At 39.2% G+C, this 27,414-nt stretch overlaps 1 protein-coding gene across 1 annotated transcript; it reads left to right on the plus strand.

Moving 5' to 3' along the window:
- The first annotated feature begins 5,260 nt into the window (after positions 1–5,260).
- Positions 5,261–27,414, plus strand: RIOK2 (RIO kinase 2). Its single transcript, XM_027545538.1, has 10 exons — positions 5,261–5,420; positions 8,273–8,411; positions 9,511–9,627; positions 14,981–15,156; positions 18,027–18,115; positions 20,228–20,419; positions 21,924–22,016; positions 22,759–23,280; positions 24,325–24,421; positions 26,717–27,414. The coding sequence occupies exons 1-10, from the start codon at positions 5,355–5,357 to the stop codon at positions 26,879–26,881; spliced, it is 1,656 nt and encodes a 551-aa protein (XP_027401339.1). The 5' UTR covers positions 5,261–5,354; the 3' UTR covers positions 26,882–27,414.

Raw genomic sequence — 27,414 nt, forward strand, 5'->3', positions numbered from 1 at the left:
TCCTCCTGGTAGTCGTGGTGTCTTCCTGTTCTTTTTTTCCCTTACAGTTTTCCATTTAGTTTTACGCCAAGTTCATTATTCTTAATATTAAATTTTCTTCTTAAATAATGAATACAGTTTCTCTCCTCTGACTGAACGTGGCCTGACTGACCACCTCTCCAGTAGTTCCAAAGGAGAACGGTGCTATCCAAGTCATCAATATGAAAAATATATATAGTATTTCCATAAAATTAATCTTAATCAAATATTCTTGGTTCCCAGGCATACACAGAAGAGAGTGATTCTCAACCAGAGCAGAATGGAGATTATGAGGCCAATTATTAGGACTTACATTAACCAAAGGTTTAGAAACACCAAGTCCAACCCTTTCACAATATAAAGGAACCTATGAATTTACCATCTATGGCAAAAAAAAACAAAACAAAACAAGACTTTTCAGATGTGGTTAAGAATCTTAGAGGGCTCTAAATGCAATAGCGTATATTTTTTATAAGATACAGACAGAGAGACACACACAGAAGTGGGGAAGTCAACATTATACAGAAGCAGAGAGACTGGAGTGATATAAACACAAGTCCTTGTGATGAAACCACAAGGAAAGAAATAGTCACCAAACCCTGGCAGAAACTGGAAGAGACAAGAAACAGATTCTCCCTTAGAGACTGCAGATGGAGCATGGTCCAGAACCATAAAATAATGAATTTTGATTGTTTTAACTCACCAAGTTTGTGGTACTTTGTTAAGGAGCACTAGGAAACCAACATAAGGATATTAAACAAAAGCTTTATGGAATACACCACATTTTAAGAACGGCAGGTAAGGTCTACATACACAATGAGTATAAAGAAAAAAACAAAAAGGGAAGGAAAGGTGAGAATTAGAAACAGAGGGAAAAAGCAGTGAGACAGAAATCCAAGGGAGCTGTGCAATGTAAAAAACAAAGTAATTCAATTAGCTAAGAGAACATGCTACTCAGAATTTATGACACAGATTCCTGAAGATCTTAAATGGCAGCCTAAGAAGTTTGAACTTCAGTCTAAGAAGTCTGAACTTTAATTTCTGGACAGTCAAGATCCTCTACAGCTTGTGAGGACAAGCTCTGTGTGTGGTGGGGAAAAGAATAGGAGATAGTCTGGGAGGAAGAAATAGCGATGTGATAAATCCTTTGCATACCTTTATTATACTATTCTCTAACTTTGTACTCATATCCTTCCACCACAAGGCTTAACTGTTGGGACTGAGTTTCCCCAAGATTGAGAAAAATTGTGACACATATGTTTGATGAAGGGTAAATGAGTTGATGGTGACTGCAGCCATGAAATTAAAAGACGCTTACTCCTTGGAAGAAAAGTTATGACCAACCTAGATACCATATTCAAAAGCTGAGACATTACTTTGTCAACAAAGGTCCGTCTAGTCAATGCTATGGTTTTTCCAGTGGTCATGTATGGATGTGAGAGTTGGACTGTGAAGAAGGCTGAGCACCGAAGAATTGATGCTTTTGAACTGTGGCGTTGGAGAAGACTCTTGAGAGTCCCTTGGACTGCAAGGAGATCCAACCAGTCCATTCTGAAGATCAGCCCTGGGTGTTCTTTGGGAGGAATGATGCTAAAGCTGAAACTCCAATACTTTGGCCACCTCATGTGAAGAGTTGACTCATTGGAAAAGACTCTGATGCTGGGAGGGATTGGGGGCAGGAGGAAAAGGGGATGACAGAGGATTAGATGGCTGGATGGCATCACCAACTCAATGGACATGAGTCTGGGTGAACTCCGGGAGTTGGTGATGCTGGGATGCCAGGGATGCCAGGTGTGCTGTGATTCATGGGGTTGCAAAAAGTCAGACACGACTGAGCGACTGAACTGAACTGAACTGAACTGAAATGAGTTAAATGAAGAAGACGTGCATTTTTTTTATTTTAGTCATTACTAAGCAAGGTATGGTAGAATAGAGCAGAATACTGAACAGTACTTGAATCACTTTTACTTTTCAAGAGTTTGAGTAAGATAATTTTATAAAAATATATATTAATGTTGAAAGTTTAAGATATTTGGAAAGTATTCCCTGATTAACCCCAGGGAATACTCCAGAATCAGCACAGCAAACCTAGCCAAATCCAATCAATTAATGGCTACTGTCTGGAGCAGAGTTAAGAAGTAAACTAAGGTTTTTGCCACAACAAATTAACAATGTCTGCTAAAGTGTTGGATTAGGAGTAGACACTCAAAAGACGTGTTTCCCATCCCATTCTTACTCCATAAATTAGTAATTTGGTTTCTTTAAAAACTTTTCATTTTATGTCTTTTGTGAATTACAGAAAGAAAAATTCCATTTCAATAAAGGTTTCCATTAGTTGAGCTTAGTTAATCAAAGATTTACTGCATTCAGGGCTTCTCTGATGGTTTAGTGGTTGAGTCCACCTTGCAATGCAGGGGACACCACAGTCTCTATCCCTAATCTGGGACGATCTCACATGCTAAGGAGCCACTAAGCCTGTGTGGCACAACTACTGAGCCAGTGCTCTAGAGCCCCAGAGCTGCAACTACTGGGCCCAAACAATGAGATTACTGAAGGCCTTGCACCTTAGATCTGGAAGAGATCTAAGCAAGAGAAGTCACTATGATGAGAAGCCCTGGCTGCAACTAGGGAAAGCCTGCCCTCAGCAATGAAAAAGAAGGCAAAGGTGTGTCAAAGGGATAGAGGCTTGTTCTGCTTTCTTTATTTTCTGATTTCAGGATATTAACTATTCTGGCTGTAAAGATACAGATGATTTGACTATGTGCCTTAGAATTCCAGTGCATGTTCTACGAAAGGGCTAGTTCTGTGTTTCAACACAGCAACAAACTCAGATCGCCTTGGAGAAGAGGAAAATCAACACTTGGGTCAATGAAAACTGGAGGGGGCGGGGCGGGGATGCAGGTGAGAATACCTGCAAATACTGAGTTCCAAAGTTTACACTGTAAGTTTTGAGCCTGGACCCAGGGAGAGGCTGAACAGCAGTGATTTGAAATGTGGCCAAGCTAGGAATGGCCCACAATTCTCCTCAAACACATGCAGTGCCCTCACCTCCCGTGAGGGGTGAACCAAAATAACTGACTTTTAAAGGTTTAAAATATCTACTTCTGCTTTATTGATTACACCAAAGCCTTTGATTGTGTAGATCATGACAAACTGTGGAAAATTCTTCAAGAGATGGGAATACCAAACCACCTTACCCGCCTCCTAAGAAATCTATATGCAGGTCAAGAAGCAAGTTAGAACCAGATATGGAACAGACTGGTTGCAAATTAGGAAAGAAGTACCTCAAGGCTGTATATTGTCACCCTGCTTATTTAACTTTTTTGCAGAGTACATTATGTGAAATGCCGGGCTGGATGGAGCACAAACTGGAATCATGATTGCTGGGAGAAATATCAATCAATAATCTCAGATACACAGATGACACCACCCTTATGGCAGAAAGTGAAGAGGAACTGAAGAGCCTCTTGATGAAACTGAAAGAGGAGAGTAAAAAAGTTGGCTTAAAGCTAAACATTCAAAAAACTGAGATCATGGCACCCGGTTCCATCACTTCATGGCAAACAGATGGGGAAACAATGGAAACAGTGACAGACTTCATTTTCTTGGGCTCCAAAAATCACTGCAAATGGTGACTGCAGCCATGAAATTAAAAGACACTTGCTACTTGGAAGAAAAGCTATGACCAACCTAGACAACATATTAAAAAGCAGAGACATTAATTACTTTGCTAACAAAGGTCCGTCCAGTCAAAGCTAGGGTTTTTCCAGTAGTCACGTGTGGATGTGAGAGTTGGACTATGACGAAAGCTGAGTGCTGAAGAATTGATGCTCTTGAGAGTCCCTTGGACTGCAAGGGGATCAAACCAGTCGATCCTAAAGGAAATCAGTCCTGAATATTCATTGGAGAGACTGATGGTGGAGCTGAAACTCCCAATACTGTGGCCACCTGATGGAAAGAACTGACTCACTGGAAAAAATGCTAATGCTGGGCAAGATTGAAGGTGAGAGTAGAAGGGGGCGACAGAGGACGAGATGGTTGGATGGCATCACCAACTCCATGGACATGAGTCTGAATAGGCTCTGGGAGTTGGTGATGGGCAGAGAAGCCTGGCGTGCTGCAGTCCATGCACACGACTGAGCAGCTGAACTGAACTGAAAGGCTTAAAGTATAGTTCTTGAGATGAGACAAAAATGCAAACATTATCGTACAAGTTTTGTCATCCTTGTAAAAAACAGTTCAGTCAGTCAGTTCAGTCGCTCAGTCGTGTCCGATTCTTTGCAACCCCATGAACTGCAGCACGCCAGACCACACTGTCCATCACCAACTCCCAGAGTTTACCCAAACTCATGTCCATCGAGTCGGTGATGCCATCCAGCCATCTCATCCTCTGTCGTCCCCTTCTCCTCCTGCCCCCAATCCCTCCCAGCATCAGAGTCTTTTCCAATGAGTCAACTCTTCGCATGAGGTGGCCAAAGTACTGAGTAGGCACCCTTTTTGTCGGGGTGCAAGCTGTTAACGATCCGGCTCAGGTTACATTTTTGTTTTCCTAGGGAGAAGTCCCTGGGCTTGTATCCGCAGTTCTCCGAAAGCCATTAGGAGCTAGCCTCGGAACCTCGATAGCTCCACAGGGAACCGTCCATGTGCGCCCTTTCTCTGGAAAAGCGCGGGAGGGACGCCGACTGCAAACCCGTCCTCCCCTGTCACTCCAGACCCCACTCCCAGGCAGCGCAGGCGCGCTGGGGAGTCCAGGGAGCAACTTCGACCAAGTACGCCAAGTGACGCCCGAGTTCTCTTCCACCTTGGCGGCCCGTCCTGAGCATGCGCAGGTAAACACGGACCCGATCCTGCGATTACTCTTACTGAACAGCCTTGGTTTTCCTGAATCCAGCTCAAGTTCTTTTTGTCCCTTTCTTGACGTAACTCACTTCATCTAAAGAAGGAGTTGCTGTTTGGAGATAAAACTTGGTCTTCTCATTAAATTACCACTCTGCTCTTAAGAGGCAGGTCACGGGCCTTTCGACAGCCGGTCCTGACAGATACGAAAAAAAAAAAAAAAAGTCCTATGATCTCGAGAACACTTAAAGAGTCAGCCAATTCAGCTGCATAACAAAATCAATTTACAAAAAGTACTCTGCTTTGTTCCATACTGTGTACTTCATCAGGCTCAGAAGATGTTTCATTGCCCCAAGGCAGTGAGAACGGAACATCCATTTAGTGACAAGGACCTGTAGGATAAACTGCGCGTGCGCGAGCCGCCCGGCCGCTGTGAGGAGCGTGAGACCTGCGTTAACTGCGCTCCTGGTCTCCCCGGTTTGCCTGAGTTCCGGTCCGCCATGGGGAAGGTGAATGTGGCCAAGTTGCGTTACATGAGCCGGGATGACTTCAGGGTCTTGACAGCGGTAAGAAGTACCCCGTTTTTCCCCCCTTCTCTGCCCTTTTCCGCCGCGCGTGCCCTTCCTCTTGCTCCAAGTTTGCTAGGAGCTGAGCAGGGCCCTAGGCCCCCCCAGAACGCAGCCGACACTGGGACTGAAGAAAAGAAGATCGGAGAGTCGGGTTTTTCAAAAGCCTTTGTCCATAATCTTTTATTTTCCCCTACTTGAAGCAAAGGCCCTCTCTTGTCCTTCTTTTCTGCTCCCCCTCTCCAGAATCACATTCCAGTCTCTGTGGCCTGGGAAGTTTCTCTGACCCCGGGCTTCTTTTTCCGGCAGAGAAGGGTTTAAGACTCTTGAAGAGGATTAATTGGTAGCTGAAGAAAAGTTATGACCAACCGAGACAGCATATTAAAAGGCAGAGACATTACTTTGCCAATAAAGGTCCGACTAGTCAAAGCTACGGTTTTTCCAGTAGTCACGTATGGATGTGAAAGTTGGACTATAAAGAAAGCTGAACGCGGAAAGATTGATGCTTTTGAACTGTGTGTTGGAGAAGGCTCTTGAGAGTCCCTTGAACTGCAAGGAGATCCAACCAGTCCATTCTAAAGGAGATCAATCCTGGGTGTTCATTGGAAGGACTGATGCTGAAGCTCCGGTACTTTGGCCATCTGATGTGAAGAACTGACTCATTTGAAAAGACCCTGATGCTGGGAAAGATTGAAGGCAGGAGGAGAAGGGGAGGACAGAGGTTGAGATGGTTGGATAGCGTCACCGACTCTATGGACATGAGTTTGAGTAAACTCCGGGAGTTGGTGATGGACAGGGAGGCCTGGCATGCTGCAGTGCACGGGATCGCAAAGATTTGGACAGGACTGAGCGACTGAACTGAATTGCATTTCCTACTCACAAACTCAGTCACATAACATTCCTTCAGTTTCATTCAATCAACACATACTTAACGGATTTTTAGTAAGGTTTTAGGGAATTGCAGAGGGTACAGGACAGATAAGAAGGAGACAAGTCATCCAGTAAACGAATAAATAAGAGGGATATCAGGTAAAAAGTGCTATGAAGATGATAAGAGGATAATAAAATAGAAACTCAGCATAATGGGGACAAGGGGGCTGAATACTGTTTTTAAACTGTTCAGTCAGACAAGACTGCCTGAGTGCAAGAATCTTGTCTGGTTTTTAAAAGTTTCTGGCACTTGGTAGGTACTGAATAAGTATTTGCTAAGTGAAAGAAAGAATGGGGGGCGGGCATAATAGCTCAATAGAAAGGAGCCGGCAGAGTAAAGTCCTTGCAAAGAATTGAAGGGAGAGGAAACTGCAGTGGTTAAGTGCGAAGACCCGGAAGCAGGAACAATTTTTGAGGAATAGAAAGGCCAGGGTGGCTGTAGTATAGTAAGTAAGAAGCTGAAGAGGTGGAGAAGGTGGGAGCCAGATAATATGCTATAGATATAGAGCCACACAGGCTTGGTAAAGAATTTGGAATAAATTCTAAGTATAGGGGAGCCCCTGAATTTTATAGTCTTAGTCTTACAGCACAAAGATCAACACATAGATTAGGCATTTGCAGAATAAAACACTTTAATTTAGGAGCTGTTATCTTTTGCTTAAATAGGCATTGCTTAAGGACTAAACTGTGAAATGCAAATTCATTGTAAAATTTGGAAGACAATTTTCTGCCCTCCCATAGATTCTGAAATTCAGCTAGACTTCTCTAAATACCTACTGTCAAAAGATACCTTTGTTCTCTACTTGCTCAGCGCGTTAACTCATCCCTTAATGCCTCTGTCAGAAGTAGGGGAGTCAAGAGAATTTTAGAGAAACAGTACAAAACATGGAAGGTGAATTAAGTTTAAAGTGTGAGTTTTGGTTGGGACATCAGAACGATGCCAGATTTCTCTTCCAAAAATTAATTTTTGCAATTCTTAAGTTCTTTTTGAAGCTCAGCAAGGAGTGGCCTACTTGTTAAAATATTTCAGTCTCACTTGAGACTTACAGTCTTGATATAGGTGACCACCTTTCCTTGACCTTCTTCCTTTTATTTCTCTGGTACCTCCTATGTCAGTAATCATACTTTGACTGGCTGTCCTTAACCTTTTGGTGTGAATTCCCACCCAAGTTCTGTCCCTAATCCCTCCTTTTTCTCCCATTATATTCTTGTTTAATGATCACACCCTTTCATGACTGTATCTCTTCATCAAATAATTAAACAGTTTTTTTCCTGTAGTTATTACTTCATTCCCGAGTGCAGGTCACCCTTTCCAGTTTTCCTTAAAACATCTTCATGTGAAGTATCTTCTATGAAGGACCTTCCAACACCTCAAGCTCAGTGTGCTCAAATAGAATTAAGTAGCTTTATCTACCTCCTCACTCCTTTCCCAAACTTCATTAAAATAATGATTATTAATGTCTTGAAACTTGTCCTTCCTCTTCTTTTACTTTCACTCTTCATTGACTTTACCATTCCCTATCAAGTGCCAGTCTCTCCCATACTAATTTCTTTAATTCTTTCCCTTCACTACCATCACCTCTTCCCTATTCTGGCTTCTGTCTTCTCTGACTTAGACCGTTGTCTTTGTTCTCCAGTATACCACCTCTAGTTTTTGCCTTCCCTAAACTGCTTTGCATATTCCTGCTAAATTAATGTCCTTAAAGCAACACTTTTCATGAATTTCCCTTGACTAAACATCTTCATGAGTTTTCTGCTTTCATTATTATAAAATATGACTAGGGAAGGTAATAATTGTGTCTCACAATTGGTTCCGGAACTGCGTGGTCAGAGAAGTTTGAAAAAGTTAAGTTTTTAACAAGGTTTTGATAGACAACAACTCTATATTGGTTATGATTACATTTTGATTTCTTCAATTTCAGGTTGAAATGGGCATGAAGAACCATGAAATTGTTCCCTGCAGTTTGGTTGCTTCTATAGCTAGCCTTAAACATGGTGGTTGTAATAAAGTCTTAAGAGAACTAGTAAAACATAAACTCATAGCTTGGGAGCGAACCAAAAGTAAGTATTTGAGGCACCATTTGTGATTTTCCATGTAATTGGCTTCCCCCAGAGCAGGTATTCCAAAAGGCAGATAGAAGTTGTCAGGCTAAGAAATAAGAAAGCACTAGACCTAGAACTGACACAGCAGACTTTTACCATGTTCTGCTCAGAGCAATCACCAGGCCCACGCAGATCAAAGAAGTTAGAGAAATAACTTCTACTTCCTGATAAGGGATCAGGAAGTTCCAGGTGCAGAAGAGCAAGTAGGATAGAGATACTGTTGCTACTGTCTTGGGAAAGTACAGTCTGCCAAAGGACTCTAGAGCATTACCTCTCAAACCATCATGGTGAGGGATGAGTTCTCCTTTCTACCTTTATAAAGGATCCATAGCTTTATAAAATAATATAAGTACTAGAAAGATCAGAATACAGGTGCATATTCCTTCTTGTTACACTTAAAGACAAAATAATTTTATAATATTGATACAAAAATATTTTAACTGAAACACTTAATTTCAGTTTGTATAGGGCTTCCCTGGTAGCTCAGTTTAGGTAAAGTATCTGTCTGCAATGCAGGAGACCCCAGTTCAATTCATGGGTTGGGAAGATGTGCTGGAGAAGGGATAGGCTACCCACTCTGGTATTCTTGGGCTTCCCTGGTGGCTCAGCTGGTACAAAATCTGCCTGCAATGTGGGAGACCTGGGTTTGATCCCTGGGTGGGGAAGATGCCCTGGAGAAGGGGAAGGCTACCCGCTCCAGTATTCTGGCCTGGAGAATTCCATAGACTGTATAGTCCAAGGGGTCGCAAAAAGTTAGACACAACTGAGACAAACTGATACAAAATTTTTTTAACTTAACCACTTAATTTCAGTGTGTATAACTTGTCACAGACTAGTAACAAGCATTTATAGACTGGTGTCAGTCTGTAGATTACCATTTGAGTAACACTGCTCTAGAGAAGAAATAAAAATTAGAAGAAATGCCAAAACTCATAAGACTAGGTAACCAGTCTTTTTCCAGCTAAGACTTCCCAGGTTTAAATTCTTCTCTTGACATGAGGTGACTTGATGGTACGATATAACTAAAATATGATCTTTCTCATTTGATTTTGTCTAGCTGTCCAGGGCTATCGGTTGACAAACGCAGGCTACGATTACCTAGCTTTGAAAACACTGTCTTCTAGACAGGTGGTTGAGTCTGTTGGAAACCAGATGGGTGTCGGCAAAGAATCTGGTAAGTGCTCATAGTACTACTGAGTGCATTATTTGCTTTAGTTTATATTTCCCTTTGAAAAGGATTCATCTTTTTAATTTTCTATTTTTCTAACTAAACAGTAAATCGAAAAGTTGTTTGGAAGCAATATGGATTTTGAAATTACCCTTAGTTCGGTAAATTGTTTTTCCCTAAGTCTATCACTGAAAGTTCAGTTACACCAAGAATTAGTTTTCCTATACTAACTGAAATCTTTGGCAAAAACTTTATCTGTTCTTACTTTAATATCTGAAAAACTGGACATTGGTAATAACTTTTAAAAATACTACAAGGAAGTTCTAAAAACCACATTTTTTCATAACAGCAGTATGGTCAACAAGGCAAAGTTAAGTATGTGTAGAACACAGAAAAAAATTCTGAAATAGCATTAAAGAAATACTTATGTATTGGTTTTTTATGTATGATAAAAATAAAGAACAGAGGATGGTTTTCTTTATGACATGCTCTCTTATACACTGCTTTTTGTCCTACATAGTTTATCCTGTATAGTTACCTAATTTAAACTGAGACAGCAAAAAAATTAGAAGCAAAAGAACTATTAGAAAACCTAATTCAAAGGAGGTTGTTTTGGTTACTTCATGTGGTTTGCATGTCTAGTATATTATTATCCAAAGTATTTATATTTAATAAGGCTTCCCAGGTGGTATGAACTTCCCTGGTGGCTCAGCAGTAAAGAATCTGCCTGTCAATGCAAGAGATTCAGGTTCAATTCCTGGGCCAGGAAGATACCCTCTCATAGGAAATGGCAACCCACTCCAGTATTTTTACCTGGAAAATTCTGTGGAAAGAGGAGCCTGGTGGGCTGCAGTCCATTGGGTTACAAAGAGTCAGAGGTGACTGAGCACACACACAATCAAGTTAATACTAGATTCCTAAATGTGAGAAGGTATGTAGATGTGTATAAAATGCTGTAATGAAACACTTTTTTTGAGATACACTTGCTCTTAAATGTTTTTTATGTCCAGTTTTTTCAATCCAAAAAAATGGCTTTTTTTTTTTTTTTTAAGAACTTCATTACTTGCAAAATGATGAAGTACAGAAGAGAGTACAATGAAAAGTGAATCTTAACTCTTAACCCAGGTCTCCATCTCCTGTTATTACTTCCCAAAGCTATTCAGTTCACTTCAGTTCAGTTCAGTCACTCAGTCATGTCCGACTCTGCGACCCCATGAATCGCAGCACTCCAGGCCTCCCTGTCCATCACCAATTCCCGGAGTTCACTCAGACTCACGTCCATCGAGTCAGTGATGCCATCCAGCCATCTCCTCCTCTGTTGTCCCCTTCTCCTCCTGCCCCCAATCCCTCCCAGTATCAGAGTCTTTTCCAGTGAGTCAACTCTTCACATGAGGTGGCCAAAGTACTGAAGTTTCAGCTATTACTGTTTATTTAATATCCTATATGTCATAGAAATATTCTGTATGAATACAAGTATATAATGTTCTGAGGATGTATGTATCTTTTATAATCATAGGTGAAAGCAAGCAGTCCTTAACAATTCTACACCTTGATTTTTTTCCATTTAGTGCATCCATGACATTTCATATCAGCATAGATGTCTTCCTCATAATTGTCAAGTATTACATTCTTAGAAATATTAGAGCTAAACTTGGGTACATTAAGAATTTTGGTATTACCAAATTTCCTCCAATTTGTGTCAATTTATAATCTCACCAACATGAGAGAGAGGCTGTTTGTCTCATGAGTAATTAGGACATGTTCTAAATGTTAGTAATAGAATATTTATGACAAGATCTGCTCCATTCTGATTACTTTAGGATTATATTCTGACACTCAGTATTTATTCACTGAAACAGTTTAAGAATTGAACTTCACATTGCTGAAAAGGAAGGGTTTTTTGGTTTTCTAATTTTTTTTTTTTTTTTGGCCTCACCTCACAGCATGTAGGACTAGCTCACAGCCAGTCAAAGTGTAGAGTCTTAACCACTGGACCACTGGGGAAGTCCCATGTTGTAAAGGAAGATGTTATTAATCCCTTCTCATACAGTTCAGTTCAGTCGCTCAGTCGTGTCCGACTCTTTGCAACCCCATGAATCACAGCATGCCAGGCCTCCCTGTCCCTCACCAACTCCCGGAGTTCACTCAGACTCATGTCCATCGAGTTAGTGATGCCATCCAGCCATCTCATCCTGTGTCGTCCCCTTCTCCTCCTGCCCCCAATCCCAACCAGCATCAGAGTCTTTTCCAATGAGTCAACTCTTCGCATAAGGTGGCCAAAGTACTGGAGTTTCAGCCTTAGCATCATTCCTTCCAAAGAAATCCCAGGGCTGATCTCCTTCAGAGTGGACTGGTTGGATCTCCTTGCAGTCCAAGGGACTCTCAAGAGTCTTCTCCAACACCACAGTTCAAAAGCATCAATTCTTCGATACTCAGCTTTCTTCACAGTCCAACAACTCTCACATCCATACATGATCACAGGAAAAACCATAGCCTTGACTAGACGAACCTTTGTTGGCAAAGTAATGTCTCTGCTTTTGAATATGCTACCTAGGTTGGTCATAACTTTTCTTCCAAGGAGTAAGTATCTTTTAATTTCATGGAAGCAGTCACCATCTGCAGTGATTTTGGAGCAAAAAAAATAAAGTCTGACCCTGTTTCCACTGTTTCCCCATCTATTTCCTATGAAGTGATGGGACCAGATGGCATGATCTTCGTTTTCTGAATGTTGAGCTTTAAGCCAACTTTTCTCCTCTTTCACTTTCATCAACAGGCTTTTTAGTTCCTCCTCACTTTCTGCCATAAGGGTGGTGTCATCTGAATATCTGAAGTTATTGATATTTCTCCCGGCAATCTTGATTCCAGCTTGTGCTTCTTCCAGTCCAGCGTTTCTCATGATGTACTCTGCATATAACTTAAATAAGCAGGGTGACAATATACAGCCTTGACATACTCCTTTTCCTATTTGGAACCAGTCTGTTGTTCCATGTCCAGTTCTAACTGTTGCTTCCTGACCTGCATACACATTTCTCAAGAGGCAGATCAGATGGTCTGGTATTCCCATCTCTTTCAGAATTTTCCACAGTTTATTGTGATCCACACAGTCAAAGGCTTTAGTATAGTCAATAAAGCAGAAATAGATGTTTTTCTGGAACTCTCTTGCTTTTTCGATGATCCAGCGGATGTTGGCAATTTGATCTCTGGTTCCTCTGCCTTTTCTAAAACCAGCTTGAACATCTGGAAGTTCACGGTTCACGTATTGCTGAAGCCTGGTTGGAGAATTTTGAGCATTACTTTACTAGCATGTGAGATGAGTACAACTGTGCAGTAGTTTGAGCATTCTTTGGCATTGCCTTTCTTTGGGATTGGAATGAAAACTGACCTTTTCCAGTCCTGTGGCCACTGCTGAGTTTTCCAAATTTGCTGGCATACTGAGTGCAGCGCTTTCACAGCATCATCTTTCAGGATTTGAAATAGCTCAACTGGAATTCCATCACCTCCACTAGCTTTGTTTGTAGTCATGCTTTCTAAGGTCCACTTGACTTCACATTCCAGGATATCTGGCTCTAGGTGAGTGATCACACTATCGTGATTATCTGGGTCATGAAGATCTTTTTTATACAGTTCTTCTGTATATTCTTACCACCTCTTCTTAATATCTTCTGCTTCTATTAGGTCCATACCATTTCTGTCCTTTATCGAGCCCATCTTTGCATGAAATGTTCCCTTGATATCTCTAATTTTCTTGAAGAGATCTCTAGTCTTTCCCATTCTGTTTTTTTCCTCTATTTGTTTGCATTGATCGCTGAGAAAGGCTTTCTTATCTCTTCTTGCTATTCTTTGGAACTCTGCATTCACATGCTTATATCTTTCCTTTTCTCCTTTGCTTTTCACTTCTCTTCTTTTCACAGCTATTTGTAAGGCCTCCCCAGACAGCCATTTTGCTTTTTTGCATTTCTTTGCCATGGGGATGATCTTGATCCCTGTCTCCTGTACAATGTCACGAACCTCAGTCCATAGTTCATCAGGCACTCTATCTATCAGATCTAGGCCCTTAAATCTATTTCTCACTTCCACTGTATAATCATAAGGGATTTGATTTAGGTCATACCTGAATGGTCTAGTGGTTTTCCCTACTTTCTTCAATTTAAGTCTGAATGTGGTAATAAGGAGTTCATGATCTGAGCCACAGTCAGCTCCTGGTCTTGTTTTTGTTGACTGTATAGAGCTTCTCCATCTTTGGCTGCAAAGAATATAATCAATCTGATTTCGGTGTTGACCATCTGGTGATGTCCATGTGTAGAGTCTTCTCTTGTGTTGTTGGAAGAGGGCGTTTGCTATGACCAGTGCATTTTCTTGGCCAAACTCTATTAGTCTTTGCCCTGCTTCATTCCGTATTCCAAGGCCAAATTTGCCTGCTACTCCAGGTGTTTCTTGACTTCCTACTTTTGCATTCCAGTCCCCTATAATGAAAAGGACATCTTTTTTGGGTGTTAGTTCTAAAAGGTCTTGTAGGTCTTCATAGAACCGTTCAACTTCAGCTTCTTCAGCGTTACTGGTTGGGGCATAGACTTGGATTACTGTGATATTGAATGGTTTGCCTTGGAAATGAACAGAGATCATTCTGTCATTTTTGAGATTGCATCCAAGTACTGCATTTCAAACTCTTGTTGACCTTGATGGCATGGTCAGAATGTGGTCCACTGGAGAAGGGAATGGCAAACCACTTCAGTATTCTTGCCTTGAGAACCCCATGAGCAGTATGAAAAGGCAAAATGATAGTATACTGAAAGAGGAACTCCCCAGGTCAGCAGGTGCCCAATATGCTACGGGAGATCAGTGGAGAAATAACTCCAGAAAGAATGAAGGGATGGAGCCAAAGCAAAAACCATACCCAGCTGTGGATGTGACTGGTGATAGAAGCAAGGCCGGTGCTGTAAAGAGCAATATTGCATAGGAACCTGGAATGTTAGGTCCATGAATCAAGGCAAATTGGATGTGGTCAAACAAGATGGCAAGAGTGAACGTCAACGTTCTCATACATGTAGGACACTAAAGAACAATTAGATGTATTCCCACTAAATTGAATTGAGCATTAAATACCTTTGGAAGCAATAACTTTTGCTTTGGAAGCAATAACTTTGCTCCCCTGTTTTCTTTGTAGTAGGTATTAATACATGTCATCACTTTGAATTGTAACTAAACTAAAATAAAATAAAAATATTTTGCTGAATAAGTATTTCGAGTTATTAAGAAAGATAAAATTTGGTACAACTAAAATCAAAGTTAGAAAATTAGAATTGATTAAACTTACTGGAATAAAAATATAATAATTATCCTTTTAAAATTTTGATTTTAGATATTTACATCGTTGCAAATGAAGAAGGGCAGCAGTTTGCATTAAAGCTTCACAGACTGGGAAGAACCTCCTTTCGAAATCTGAAAAACAAGCGTGATTACCATAAACATAGGCATAACATGTCTTGGCTTTATTTATCTCGTCTCTCTGCAATGAAAGAATTTGCTTATATGAAGGTACTTTTAATTAATTTTAAATTATTAACCAAACAGTATGTGTAGTTAAAAGGTTGTAGTGACACGCATCAGTCCGTGGCCTCCGTATCTCCCTACTGCCTGTCACAGTCCTTACAGTCACTTTTAACTGTTTTGACTATTTCTGTTATTTGTTTTTCTGGTGGTTTCCTTCTATGCAAAGGTGTTTTTAGCTGTTATAAATGCATAAAGGCAATTTTTATGCAGCAATGTTAACAAGGTAGAGTAGCCTAAAATAATTAATGATATAAATGTGTGTGTGTGAATGTATATCTGTTCAGTGTATATATGTATGTCTGTCTCTAGTTAAAAACATCAGATAGTTACCTTCTTTGGAGACCTTAGTGTCTCAGATAGTTGACTACTATTTTTTCCCCACAATGGAATAAATGTTAATTTATGAATTTGTATGTATATTAGAAATGGTAAAAATCTTAGTTTTTAACCTTTAACCTTTCAAAATAAGTTCATATAGATTTATTAAATATCTTTAAAAATAACCAAGTTAATTGTCTTCACTAGTAAATTAAAAAGTAACTGCATTTTTATTATTCTCTCCAGTAGGATTTATTTGTTATAACTTTAAAAAATTTTTGAATTATTAAGAGTTGTATGACCTGTATCATGAGGGAAGAATCCTCAAGGCAGTATAAAGAAGTGCTACTAATATCATACATACTCTGTTTTTTGTCTTATACCAATGGTTTATGTCCTGTGACCACAAACCATTACTCATCAGTAATGTGAGTAAGCAGTTTGGTAGGAATTGTTACACATTTCCCCCAAACTATATTAAATGTTTTCTTGGTATGTTTATAGGAAGATACAGGAATAGAATCTGGTTGTACATAAATATGTTTCGTAAGTTTATTCCCTCTTTTCCCAAATAAAAATAAAATTGAGCTTTAACTTAAGGGTTATGGCACAGGGCTAAACCACTGTGACATTAGTTAAAGTTGTTATATACTTGTGAGCCGCCAAGGCTCAAATCCAAAACCATTTGGATTTAAAAATAAAAAATATACAACCAAGCAGACAGTCACTGGGGAGTGGGAAGTAGTTCAGTTCCTGTCTGAGGAGGATAGGAAAGAGTAGACAGCCTCATAAAAGTAACCCTGTTAAGCATACGCTGAGTGTTGGCTATGTGCCTGCCTGTCTGTTGAGGATTTTGCAGCGTAGGAGAAGGAGGGTGGAAGTGAACAGTGAATACCAAAGGAGTAACAGTCTGTCTTAAAATTAGGAAGGTAACATAAACACACACCTGGAGCCTATTACAGAGTGAAGTAAGTCAGAAAGAGAGATACAAATGTCATATACTAATGCATATATATGGATTCTAGAAAGATGGTGCTGATGAATTTATTTGCAGGGCAGCAATGGAGAAACAGACATAGAGAACAGACTTATAGACTAGGGAAAGGGGAGGAAGGAGGGAGTGAGATGCATGGAGGGAGTAACTTGGAAACTTACATTACCATATGTAAAGTAAATAGCCAGGTGGGAATTTGCTGTGTGTCTCAAGGAACTCAAACAGGAGCTCTGTAACAATCCAGAAGGGTGGGATGGCGAGGGAGATTGGAGGGAGGGAAGGGGACAGGGGTGTACCTACGGCTGATTCTTGATGTTTGAGAGAAAACAAAATTCTGTAAAGCAATTACCCTTCAATTAAAAAATAGAGTAAAAAACAGTTTAAATGTCAAATCATGTTGAGTTTAGAGAAACTTCTGTAGAGTAGAATACATAGAGTAGAAGGAGGTTTCTTGAATGGGAGTTCATATGATTTGTCTATAAGGAAAAGACAAGACAGTATACTTTTCCAAAGAAGCCAGAATGACCAAGACATGGATGTGAGCATGAGCCATGGGTGTATGGTAACAGTCACTGAGGTGGCTGTATGACCGCACTCTAGAGTGTTTATTGGACAGAGTATTGAAGAGAACTAGGACTGGATTAAGTGGATTAAAGAGTTTTGAAAACTAGGAAAAATTATTCAGACTGAAATCAATGTTTACAGCGTTGTAGGTTTTTTTAAAATGGAGCATTGACACACGCATCTTAGTTGGTACTGGTACACTGAAGAAAGGTTTGGTGTGCAAAGCTAGAACCATTGTTGATGTGGTTGGGGTAACAATGACAAAGCCCTGTTAGAAATGGCAGCATTCCAAATGGCAGAATACAGAAAACCAAGATATTTTGAAGGAAGTAATAACAACACGACTTTGAAAGCAGTAGGATAGGAAAAGTGAAGCATAGGGAGAAAAATGAATTTATGAATGGTAGGTAGTAACATTTGACTCACACTACCGGTGTCTGTGACCACAGTGACTCTTTGTCACACGATAGATTGATACTGTGGTCTGAAGAGAAAAGTCAGTGCTCTATAAAGTAAAATGTCCAGTGTCCTGAAATATTTCATTTCTTGATACACCAGAAGACAGTATTTCCTAAAACACAATTTATTTCCATTTGAATTCTTTAAGCACATTCCAGTAAATGACAGAAACTTACAAAATAGAAGAGGACATACATATCCTAAGAGACTAAACTTCTTGAAGGCAGAGACATTTTCACACTCACTTTTGTAACCATAGCACAATGTATATTTGGTAAATGTTCAATAAATGAATGTTTGGTTAAAAAAAAATGAATTGCAAAACTGATTTCCAATTTTATTTTTATGTACAGCTCATCCTGTGCTGTGAATAAGCCATACATAATCATGTGTTAACTATAATTTTGTGAAGGTTATGATTTTTTTTCCCCCCTGGTTTTGGACAGGTACACTTAACTTTATTGTTCCCTAAAAATTAATGACCTCTTCATTACTTTTTACCTGTTTTGCTATATTTTAGGCATTGTATGAAAGGAAATTTCCAGTTCCAAAGCCAATTGATTATAATCGCCATGCAGTGGTCATGGAACTCATAAGTGGCTATCCTCTGTAAGTATTTATTATTCTTAAAACCGTGAGTTCTAATAAATAGTTGTAAGGTTCAGTTTTTTTTAAATAAGTTTTTTTCATTAAATGCAGTATGACTTTGGGGAGGTTAGAAATTAACAAAAAGCAGTAGACTTAAAGACAAATTGAAAATTCAGTTTCATTCTGACAATGTGGATTTTTATTAACAATCTAGTGTGTGCCAAGCACTGTTCAAGGCACCCCAATAAACAAAGTCCCTGTCCTCACAGAGCTTACGTTCTGATGAAAGGAAACTTGCAATAAATAGGTGAACAAGGAATTATATGATACATCAGAGAGTGGTGAATGCTATGGATAAAAATAAAGTAAGGGTAAGTGGGACAAGAAATACTGAGATGGATGTGGAAGGCTGGGATGATCAGAAGAGTTCTCATTGGTAAAGGGACTTTTCAGCAGAATCCTGAAAGAAGCGAAAGAAGAAATGATGCAGATATCTAAGTACATTCTAGGCAGAGAAAAGAGCAAAAGTCCTGAGATGGGAGCATACCTTCATGTTCAGGGAACAGTGAGGAGCCACTGTGGCTGGAGCTGAGTGAGTCAGGGAGAAAATTGTGAGTGATAAGATCGGAGAGGCAGCGGATTATTGTGGTAGATAGGATATATTTAAATATGAAAGAAAGGAAGTGTTAGTTGCTCAGTCATGTCGGACTCTTTGCAGCCCTATGGACTATAGCTTGCCAGGCTCCTCTGTCTGTGGAATTCTCCAGGCAAGAATTCTGGAGTGGGCTGCCATTCCCTTCTCCAGGGGATCTGCCTGACACAGGGATCGAACCCAGATCTCCTGCATTGCAGGTGGATTCTTTACCATCTACCAGGACTACCAGGGAAGCCCAACATTGAGTAACTTTAAGGTTGCTTTGATACACTTCTGTTTCCTCACATGACTGCCACTGAGACAATATTACAGGGACTATTTTGTTTGAGACAGGAAACAATTGGAGGATTATTTTGGTGGCAATGACAGTACTAACCACTGACTGCCAGGGAATTCTCTAGCCATTGGAGGAGTTTTGAATTGAGAAGGGATATGATGTGATTAATACTGTAATGGGATCACTCTGGCTGCTGTATTGAAAATAGACTAAAGGAAGACTAGGACAGGATTAGGAAGAAAAGTTAGGAGATTATCACCATCCTTGAAAGAGATGATGGTAGTCTAGATCAGAATGGTAGATGTGAAGGTGAGGGAACATTGTCAGATTCTGGATGAGTTTTACAGTTAGGGCCTACATGATTTGTTTGAGATTAGATGTTGATAAGAAGGAAGTGGCAAATAAAGATCTGGGGCCTGAATAGTGAATTACTTAGAGGGATAAAGTTGCCAGTTATAGAAATGGGAAAGGCTGCAGGAAGACAGTTGGGAGTTAGAGAGTGGGGCAGAATCAGAGGTTCACTTGGGGACATGGTAAGTTAGAGATGCCTAGAAGCTCAGGGAAAGTCTAGATTGAAGTCTGTGAATGAGATCAAGAATGGTTAAGACAGTAGGTTTTAGGATTAGACTTTGAGGAGCTCCCAAATTTGTAAATCAGGGAAAGGCTGAAAAACTAGCTAAAAAGACTAAGAAGGAATGATCAGTGCAGAAAGAGGACAGCCTTAAGAGTTAGTAGGCCAAGGGTCAAGTGAAAGGATATGCTTCATAGACCGGGAAGGGATTAGCTAATAGACCAGATTATGATGACAGTCAAGAACTGACCATTGGATATGGCAAGTCATTTGGAAGTCATTGGTAGTTTTGACAGGAGCTATTTTATTGGAGCAGGATGGATGAAAGCCTGTTTGAAATGGGTTCATTAGAATGGGAGGGAAAAAATTGGGTAAAGCACAACTAGAGGAGTTTGGTTATAAAGAATGTGGAACAAAGAATGTGTATAATAGTGGAAAGAAGATGTAGATTGGAGTGGGTTGTAGCTTTTTTTTTTTTTTTAAATAAGAGGTATTATGTCTATATACAGATAGGAATGAAGAGAGGCTAGAGAGGCTTGAAATGGAAATAATATTTATATGTAAATACACCCATGCTTGCTTTAATTAAAATTATGAATGATGACAAATGAACCATTTCCATACTTTCAGATGTCAAATACACCATGTTGAAGATCCTGCATCAGTATATGATGAAGCTATGGAACTAATTGTTAAACTTGCAAATCACGGACTGATTCATGGAGATTTCAATGAATTCAATCTCATTTTGGATGAAGATGACCACATTACCATGATCGATTTTCCACAGATGGTTTCAACTTCTCATCCCAATGCTGAATGGTATACTCTGGACGTGGCTGTGTTTATGTGTGCTGCAGTCATTTTTAATTTATTCTTAACTTTTCAGCCTTGTCATACTGCCATTTGGGTTAATAACTGTTTTGAAGTGGCTGATAAGGATATCAAAGTGCTAGGATCTTTCCACCTAAGAACTTTTCTTACTCCTCAGTATTTTAAGGGGGGGGGTGGGGATGCACATTGATCCAGTTTTAAAATTAATTTATTCATTAAAATAATATTGTTTATTAGAAGTCTGAAGAAACTGTTTACTTTTATAAATCATCAAAAGAATTTGAATTACTCTTGTGAGTTGACAGACTTGCAAAAGTCGAGCTTTCTTAGCAATGGAACTATCTATCCAAACAAACTTTGGGGTAAAACCCCAACTTTTAAAACAAAAGCCTGTTCAGCAGTAGGGACACACAAGGGAGGACCCTGGACACCATCCTTTCTGCCTTTTTCTGCTTTGTCTCTGTTGCATAGTTGCCTCCAAGAGGATTTCACCCAGCATAATTTAATAATTTTTTATGGCCTTAATGAAAGTTGTGGCTTTATACTAAACCTCAGTTACCAGACAGATAATGATACTACCCCCTATCATTTTTAGCTTTTATTTTGTTAAGAGAAAGGAATTCACGTAAAACCTCATCCTGACACAGGGCAGAATCGATTTATATACTGTGGTAATCTTATTTCTCACATTACTTGACCATCTAAACAAGCCCAATTGTGAAATATGACAGAACATTTTCCTTTGTGTGTTTGTATTCCATGATGCAATTGAGCATAATCAAATTAAGGTTGAGTATTTTTTCTCCTGTTCTGTCAATTCCATGTCATCCTGTCTCTCAATTCTCCCTTTCTGGACACCTTCTAGAGAATTTAATCTGTTCCTGCTATTTTATGGTTACCTAAAAAGCACCCTGATACTCAGAGGTCCTTCTACTCCCAGAGTAACGTGTCTTCAAATTATTATTTATAAGCCATAGCATTATTAATCTCTTATAGATGTTTACTGCATATTAGCTAATGGGTAATAAAGATAATATAACCATAACATTCATTAGTCCCCAAACTTTTTCTTCTGAGTCACTAGTCTGTTTTTGTCTTCAACTTTCCCAGTTGACTAGAGGTTCTAGTGAACATAGCTGATGGGAACTATAACTAGACAGACTGAAAAGTAGAAATTGGTCCCCAAACTGCAGGCCTGTATCTTTTCCTTGTTTCGTATGTGTATCTGTCACAGTATGGGGGAACCTTGGGTTTATTCTAACCGTAGAAACTGGGTGCCCTTGACAGCTTATAGTCCTTGTTAGTTCCTCTGCTTTTAGTTTTAGTTTTTCAGATACTGACAACTGATTTATTTTTCTTTTGAGTAACATCCTTTTCTCTTTCATGTAAGGATAAGAGTGTTATAACAAATAGCAGAGATGTTGTCATTGGCTAATAAGGAAAAAGATGAGCAACAAAGTCTGTATAAAAAAAATGATTCTTGCTTTTGCAGGTATTTTGACAGAGATGTGAAATGCATTAGAGATTTCTTCATGAAACGTTTCAGCTATGAAAGTGAGCTTTTCCCAACCTTTAGTGATATAAGGTTTGTACACTGTATTGGATAAAATGATAGAATTCTGTTAAAATACCTGATTTATTTACTTAGAAGTTAATGCTTTAATCTAAAAGTTTTTCAAATAGTGACCTGTGGTACATTATAATCATTGTTCAGTATCACTGCTGGTAATATACAAATGAAACTTAAAAACTATGCTTCCCTGTGGTCCATTAACCTTACTGAATTTGGAAGAGGAACATAGTTTCTTATAAATTCAAGAACTCTTATTCAATAGTGGATGCTCTGTGAAGAACGCATTTTTAAGGAATATAGTCAAGTGTTTATCAGAAATGTGTTTTTCCTTTATTCACTATAGAAACTATCTTTAATTGATTCATGGAACATAATTCTCACAGCCAAATTTTCTCATTTTATATGCTCAATTAAGATGCTGTTTTCTGATTTGGGATGATTGACCTAACTTAAAATTGTTAGCCCCCTCTGAAAGTTAATTTATTAAGTCAGTATGCACTGAAATTTCTCTAATTTTTCTAATATCTGTTGCTCTTCGCAGTCCTTTTATTCTTAAATGACAAGTAACATATGTCTTTTATATTTGTGTACTTAAGTGATTTAAGTATTACCTTTTAGCCAGAGAAAAACCTTTAAAATCTATAAACTGTTAAACTCATTTGAGAGTCATGATTCATCCGAATACTAAATACACTTGCCCATGTCAGGTGGATTTTTTTCTCTCTCCTAAATGCGTAACATTCTTTTTTCCTAGGAGGGAGGATTCTCTTGACATAGAGGTTTCTGCCAGCGGCTACACGAAGGAGATGCAGGCAGACGACGAACTGCTTCACCCAGCAGGTCCAGAGGATAAACATACAGAAACAGAGGAGAGATCTGACTTCCCATTTTCTGACGAAGAGATGTCAGAAAGAGCCAGGGATTGTAGATCAGAAAATGAAGGTGGACGGAACTGTGCAGCTGAATCAGTTGACTGCTGTTGCAGGTCATTTGAAAACCTTGAGCAAATAAAGGAAGAGAGTTTGTCAGAGGACAGTGCTGATGCACACAGATTCGAAATGACTGAATTCAGTCAAGCTTTAGAAGAAATAGAAGGGCAGGTTGTTGAAAACAGTTCTGTAAGTGAATTTTCCGGGGAGAACAGACGTGAACGTGACGCCAGGCAAGATGGTGAGACAGGTCAAGGTGGAATCCTTGTGGGCCCTGAGGAGGATGAAGATGAGTGTCCTCATCTGATTGCCTTGTCATCGTTGAGCAAAGAATTCAGGCCTTTCAGGTATAGGTTTTTGTTGATTGTATTTTCACTTTAATCTGGAGACCTATTCTTTGATTCTGGTAAATGAGTACTTTTTTCAAATGGCATGCCAGCTGTATTCTGCATCGGTATGTGCAGATAGCTCAGTCAGTAGAGCATCCTTTTAATCTAAGGGTGCAGGGTTCAAGTTCCTGTTCGGGTGCAACGTTCCTTTAGGGCTTCCTTGGTAGCTCAGCTGGTAAAGAATCCGCCTGCAATGCAGGAGACCCCAGTTCAATTCCTGGATCGAGAAGATCCGCTGGAGAAGGGATAGGCTACCCACTCCAGTGTTCTTGGGCGTGGCTCAGCTGGTACAAATCTGCCCGCAATGTGGGAGACCTGGGTTTGATCCCTGGGTTGGGAAGATCCCCCGGAGAAGGGAAAGGCTACTCACTCCAGTATCCTGGCCTGGAGAATCCCATGGACTGTATAGTCCATGGGGTCGCAAAGAGTCAGATACAGCTGAGCGACTTTCACTTTCATGCACAGAATAAAAGCAAATATCACTTTTATTATTAAAATTCAAATAACTCTGTCTACCGTTGACTTGATGCTACCACATGTATTCAGTTTTAAGCAGTTTTGCCTTAAAATTCAAATGATTACTTTCAAATAATAAATTGATGAGGTTTTAGATGTATGAATTGTTTGTATTTTTAAATAATTATTCATCTAATGTATGTTTGATTAATGTATAGTCTAATAAAAATGTAGTAAGTGTGCTCTTAGTATACATACTTAAAATGAATTTTCTGTGGTACTTTGAAACTTCTGTACTTATTTGTTAATGTACAATTAAAATTACCATTACATTATTTTTCTTGTAAGATTTTTTTTTGGACAAATTTCACATATTTGTGAATCAGCCTCAGCTTAGATAGCAAAAGATCTAAAATTTAACTTTTAGATTTGGGGTAGTTTAATGAAATGGCTTTATTTCAGAATATTGATAGTAATATTCTATAAATTAATCAAGCATAATTAACTATTAAGGATTAACTAGGTAAATTTTTATTTTATTATTAGAGATGAAGAAAATATGGAAGATACTAATCGACACAGAACAAGAACCCTGAGTGTTACTTCTGTGGGCAGTGTTTTAAGCTGTTCAACGATTCCTCCGGTAACTATTATTCAACATTTCCAGGATGCTTACTGGGTCACTCCTGTGGGCTTCCCAGGGGGTGCTAGTGGTAAAGAACCTGCCTATCAGTGCAGGAGACATAAGTGGTAACCCACTCTGGTGTTCTTGCCTGCAGAATCCCCATGGACAGGAGCCTGGTGGGCTACAGTCCACAGGGTCACAGAGCTGGACACGACTGAGCAACTGAGCACGCGCAGAACCCCACGGTCTGCAGTTGGTTGACTCTGCAGTTGCAGAGGCGCCTCTGATGCAGGCGGCTGGTTCTTCACGTTGTACTCAGATTTTTGACTGTAAAGTGTGTCCATGCCCCTAACACAGCCTAACTGTTCAAGGGTCAACTATTTTATTTTCCCTTTCATCATTCTTTTTTAAATATACTAATGTGGCTTTTTTTCCCACTTGTTTTTAACATAAAAGTTAAATTTGTAAGAGTTGTAAATTGTTCTAAATTAGGACATGCATGCATAGTAGTTCATTATCTCCTTATTTTCTTTAGCTGTTTGATATGATTATCTTACGGTCTCGCTGAAGTAAAGCACCAAGGGGAAGTTCAAGCAGAATATTTAGAAAACAAATTGATTTTTCTTAGAGCTATCCTGGAGGCCTCTGTCTGAACTCTGGTTTAAACGTGGTACACGTTCTACAGTTTTCCCAGTCTCCAATCTGTTGAGTGCTTTCTTTCCTAGTTTTATCTCTGTTCATACTGAGCTTACATTTTTATGGGACAGAATGATCTTAGGTAGTTATTTGGGTGGGTGGGGAGAGGACTTTTTATTACTAGATATGTCTTTATATCCTATTCTCCCACCTGATTGAGAATTTAAGTGTTAGAGTTGTGATTTGGAAATAACTGACTTCAGAAGTCTGAATGTGTTGCTCTGTTGTCTTGGTGATAAGTTAGGACACCAGGCTTATGATGCTGATCTGATTCAGGTTTCTGGTCTCTTGGGGTGAGGAACTGTGACAGTTGCCTAGTTTCCTGAGATAGAGAAAAGTCACTCCGATGTTAAACTTTCAGCCAGTCCTAACACTTTCAGTCATGAAACTTCTGCAATACCAACCAGGTGGTTCTGAAACTGTGACTTTCCTGAGACTGTATCTCATAGGGTATCAGCCTCTGTAGGAACTTACATTCTGATTCTTGTTTCCCTTTCTCTTCTTTTACTTTTCTTCCCATTGAGAATCATCAGACTAAAATAAAGAGGGATAACTTGTTAAAGCCCGTCTGTCTAACTATGTGAAATAATCCAAAGTCTGCATTTAACTCGACTCATCCAGATTTTTACACTAATACACATTCGGTCCAAGAAACACTGCATTAGGAAGACTGGTTTCCCTAGTTCTTTTTTACCTCTCACATCCATTAATCTTTACTTTTTAATGACAGATTTTTAATAAATGCTTCTTTGTGCCTAACAGAGTGAGGCATAGTAAGAAGAGCCCCTTGCTTTAATCCTTTCACCGTTCAACTTCTTTTTTTAGGAGAGGTTGGATGATGTAAGATTATATATGATTAAATAACAGGCTGAATACTCCAGAGGGGGAAAAAAAGGTTGCTGTGAAAAAAATATTCATCTTGCATGTCATTTGGCATTGGCAGCCTGTGTCTTAAGTGATAAAGAAATAATTTGAATTTATGATCATTCATCATGTGAAAACATAAATTTCTCCCAGAAACTGTATGAGGACTTTTCCATGAGTAACTCCTGCCATCGAGTCGTTTCTACACCTAAAGTTATGAAAACGCTCTTGCGTGTATTTGACCAGTACTAAATGCTTTCAAACATAGTTTTCTGCTGCAGAACCATGCCTACTTTTACTTAGAAAGCAAAGGAATCAGCAGGTTTTTTTGTCTTGGGGATTTTTTGGTTTTTTTGTTGGTGGTGGTTTTGTTTTCCATCTTGTTGGGTTTGGGTTTGGGGGATTTGTTTGGCCGGTTGTTTGGTTTTTCCCAGTTTTCCTAGTGACACTAGGTGGCACTATGATGATTTGTTACTCAAAAAATTGTGACTGTTCACTACTGTACTGCTATACCCTGCTTTTTGCTGTGATCTGTATTTCGGTTAAGAATTTAATTCCTCCTGTTTTGTAGCAGTTCAGTGTTTTGTTTTATTGCTGGTTAATTTGGTATACTGTCAGTGTTTGGAACTTTTTAAACTCATGCTTTTAACAGAATTTTAAAATATTAGCAATGTAAATCTTTCTTTTATTGACCATTTACTCCTTATCAAAATGATCAGTTTTCAGTGATACTAATTCATAGTATCTTTCCAGGAATTGGTGAAACAGAAGGTGAAACGTCAGTTGACGAAACAACAAAAATCAGCTGTGAGACGACGGTTACAGAAGGGAGAAGCAAATACATTCACCAAGCAACGGCGAGAAAACATGCAAAATATTAAATCAAGTTTGGAAGCAGCTAGCTTTTGGGGAGAGTAATACATTTAAGACCTTGACTGTATTGCAAAAAGTGACTATGATCCGTTTTTAAGCCACCTTTAGTATTTTTTGGACCAAGGCAGATATATAAATAGGTAAATAAACATTCTTTCATGGATAAACTTGGCTCATTCAATACATGTTTTCTGAAAAATAGATGAGAGTAATTCTCTGCTAAAGCAACTCACTTTTCCGAGTTATTTTTGTTAGGAATATTTGAGTATTTTTTGAAATCTGAATATCACTGTGCTTGTTGTTCCTTTGTTCTTTACCAGTACATTGCTTGGTTTCATATCCCAGCTTTTCCATTTACCCGTGGGAACTTTTAAGCGAGTCTCATTTCTTTCTCCCTCTTTTTTTCTCCTCCTCTGCCTCAGTTTTCGTAGTGTTGAAACTGGGTTTATAACCACTTTGTAGTATTGTTTTGAGGACTGTATGAGAACGCATGGAAAGCACTTGGAACAATGCCCAGCACTTTAAAGTGTACCTGGGCATCAGAATGATAATTATAATGATGTTTATATTTCTGAAAA

Source organism: Bos indicus x Bos taurus, chromosome 7 (genome assembly GCF_003369695.1).
Source record: "Bos indicus x Bos taurus breed Angus x Brahman F1 hybrid chromosome 7, Bos_hybrid_MaternalHap_v2.0, whole genome shotgun sequence".
Lineage (NCBI taxonomy): Eukaryota > Metazoa > Chordata > Mammalia > Artiodactyla > Bovidae > Bos > Bos indicus x Bos taurus.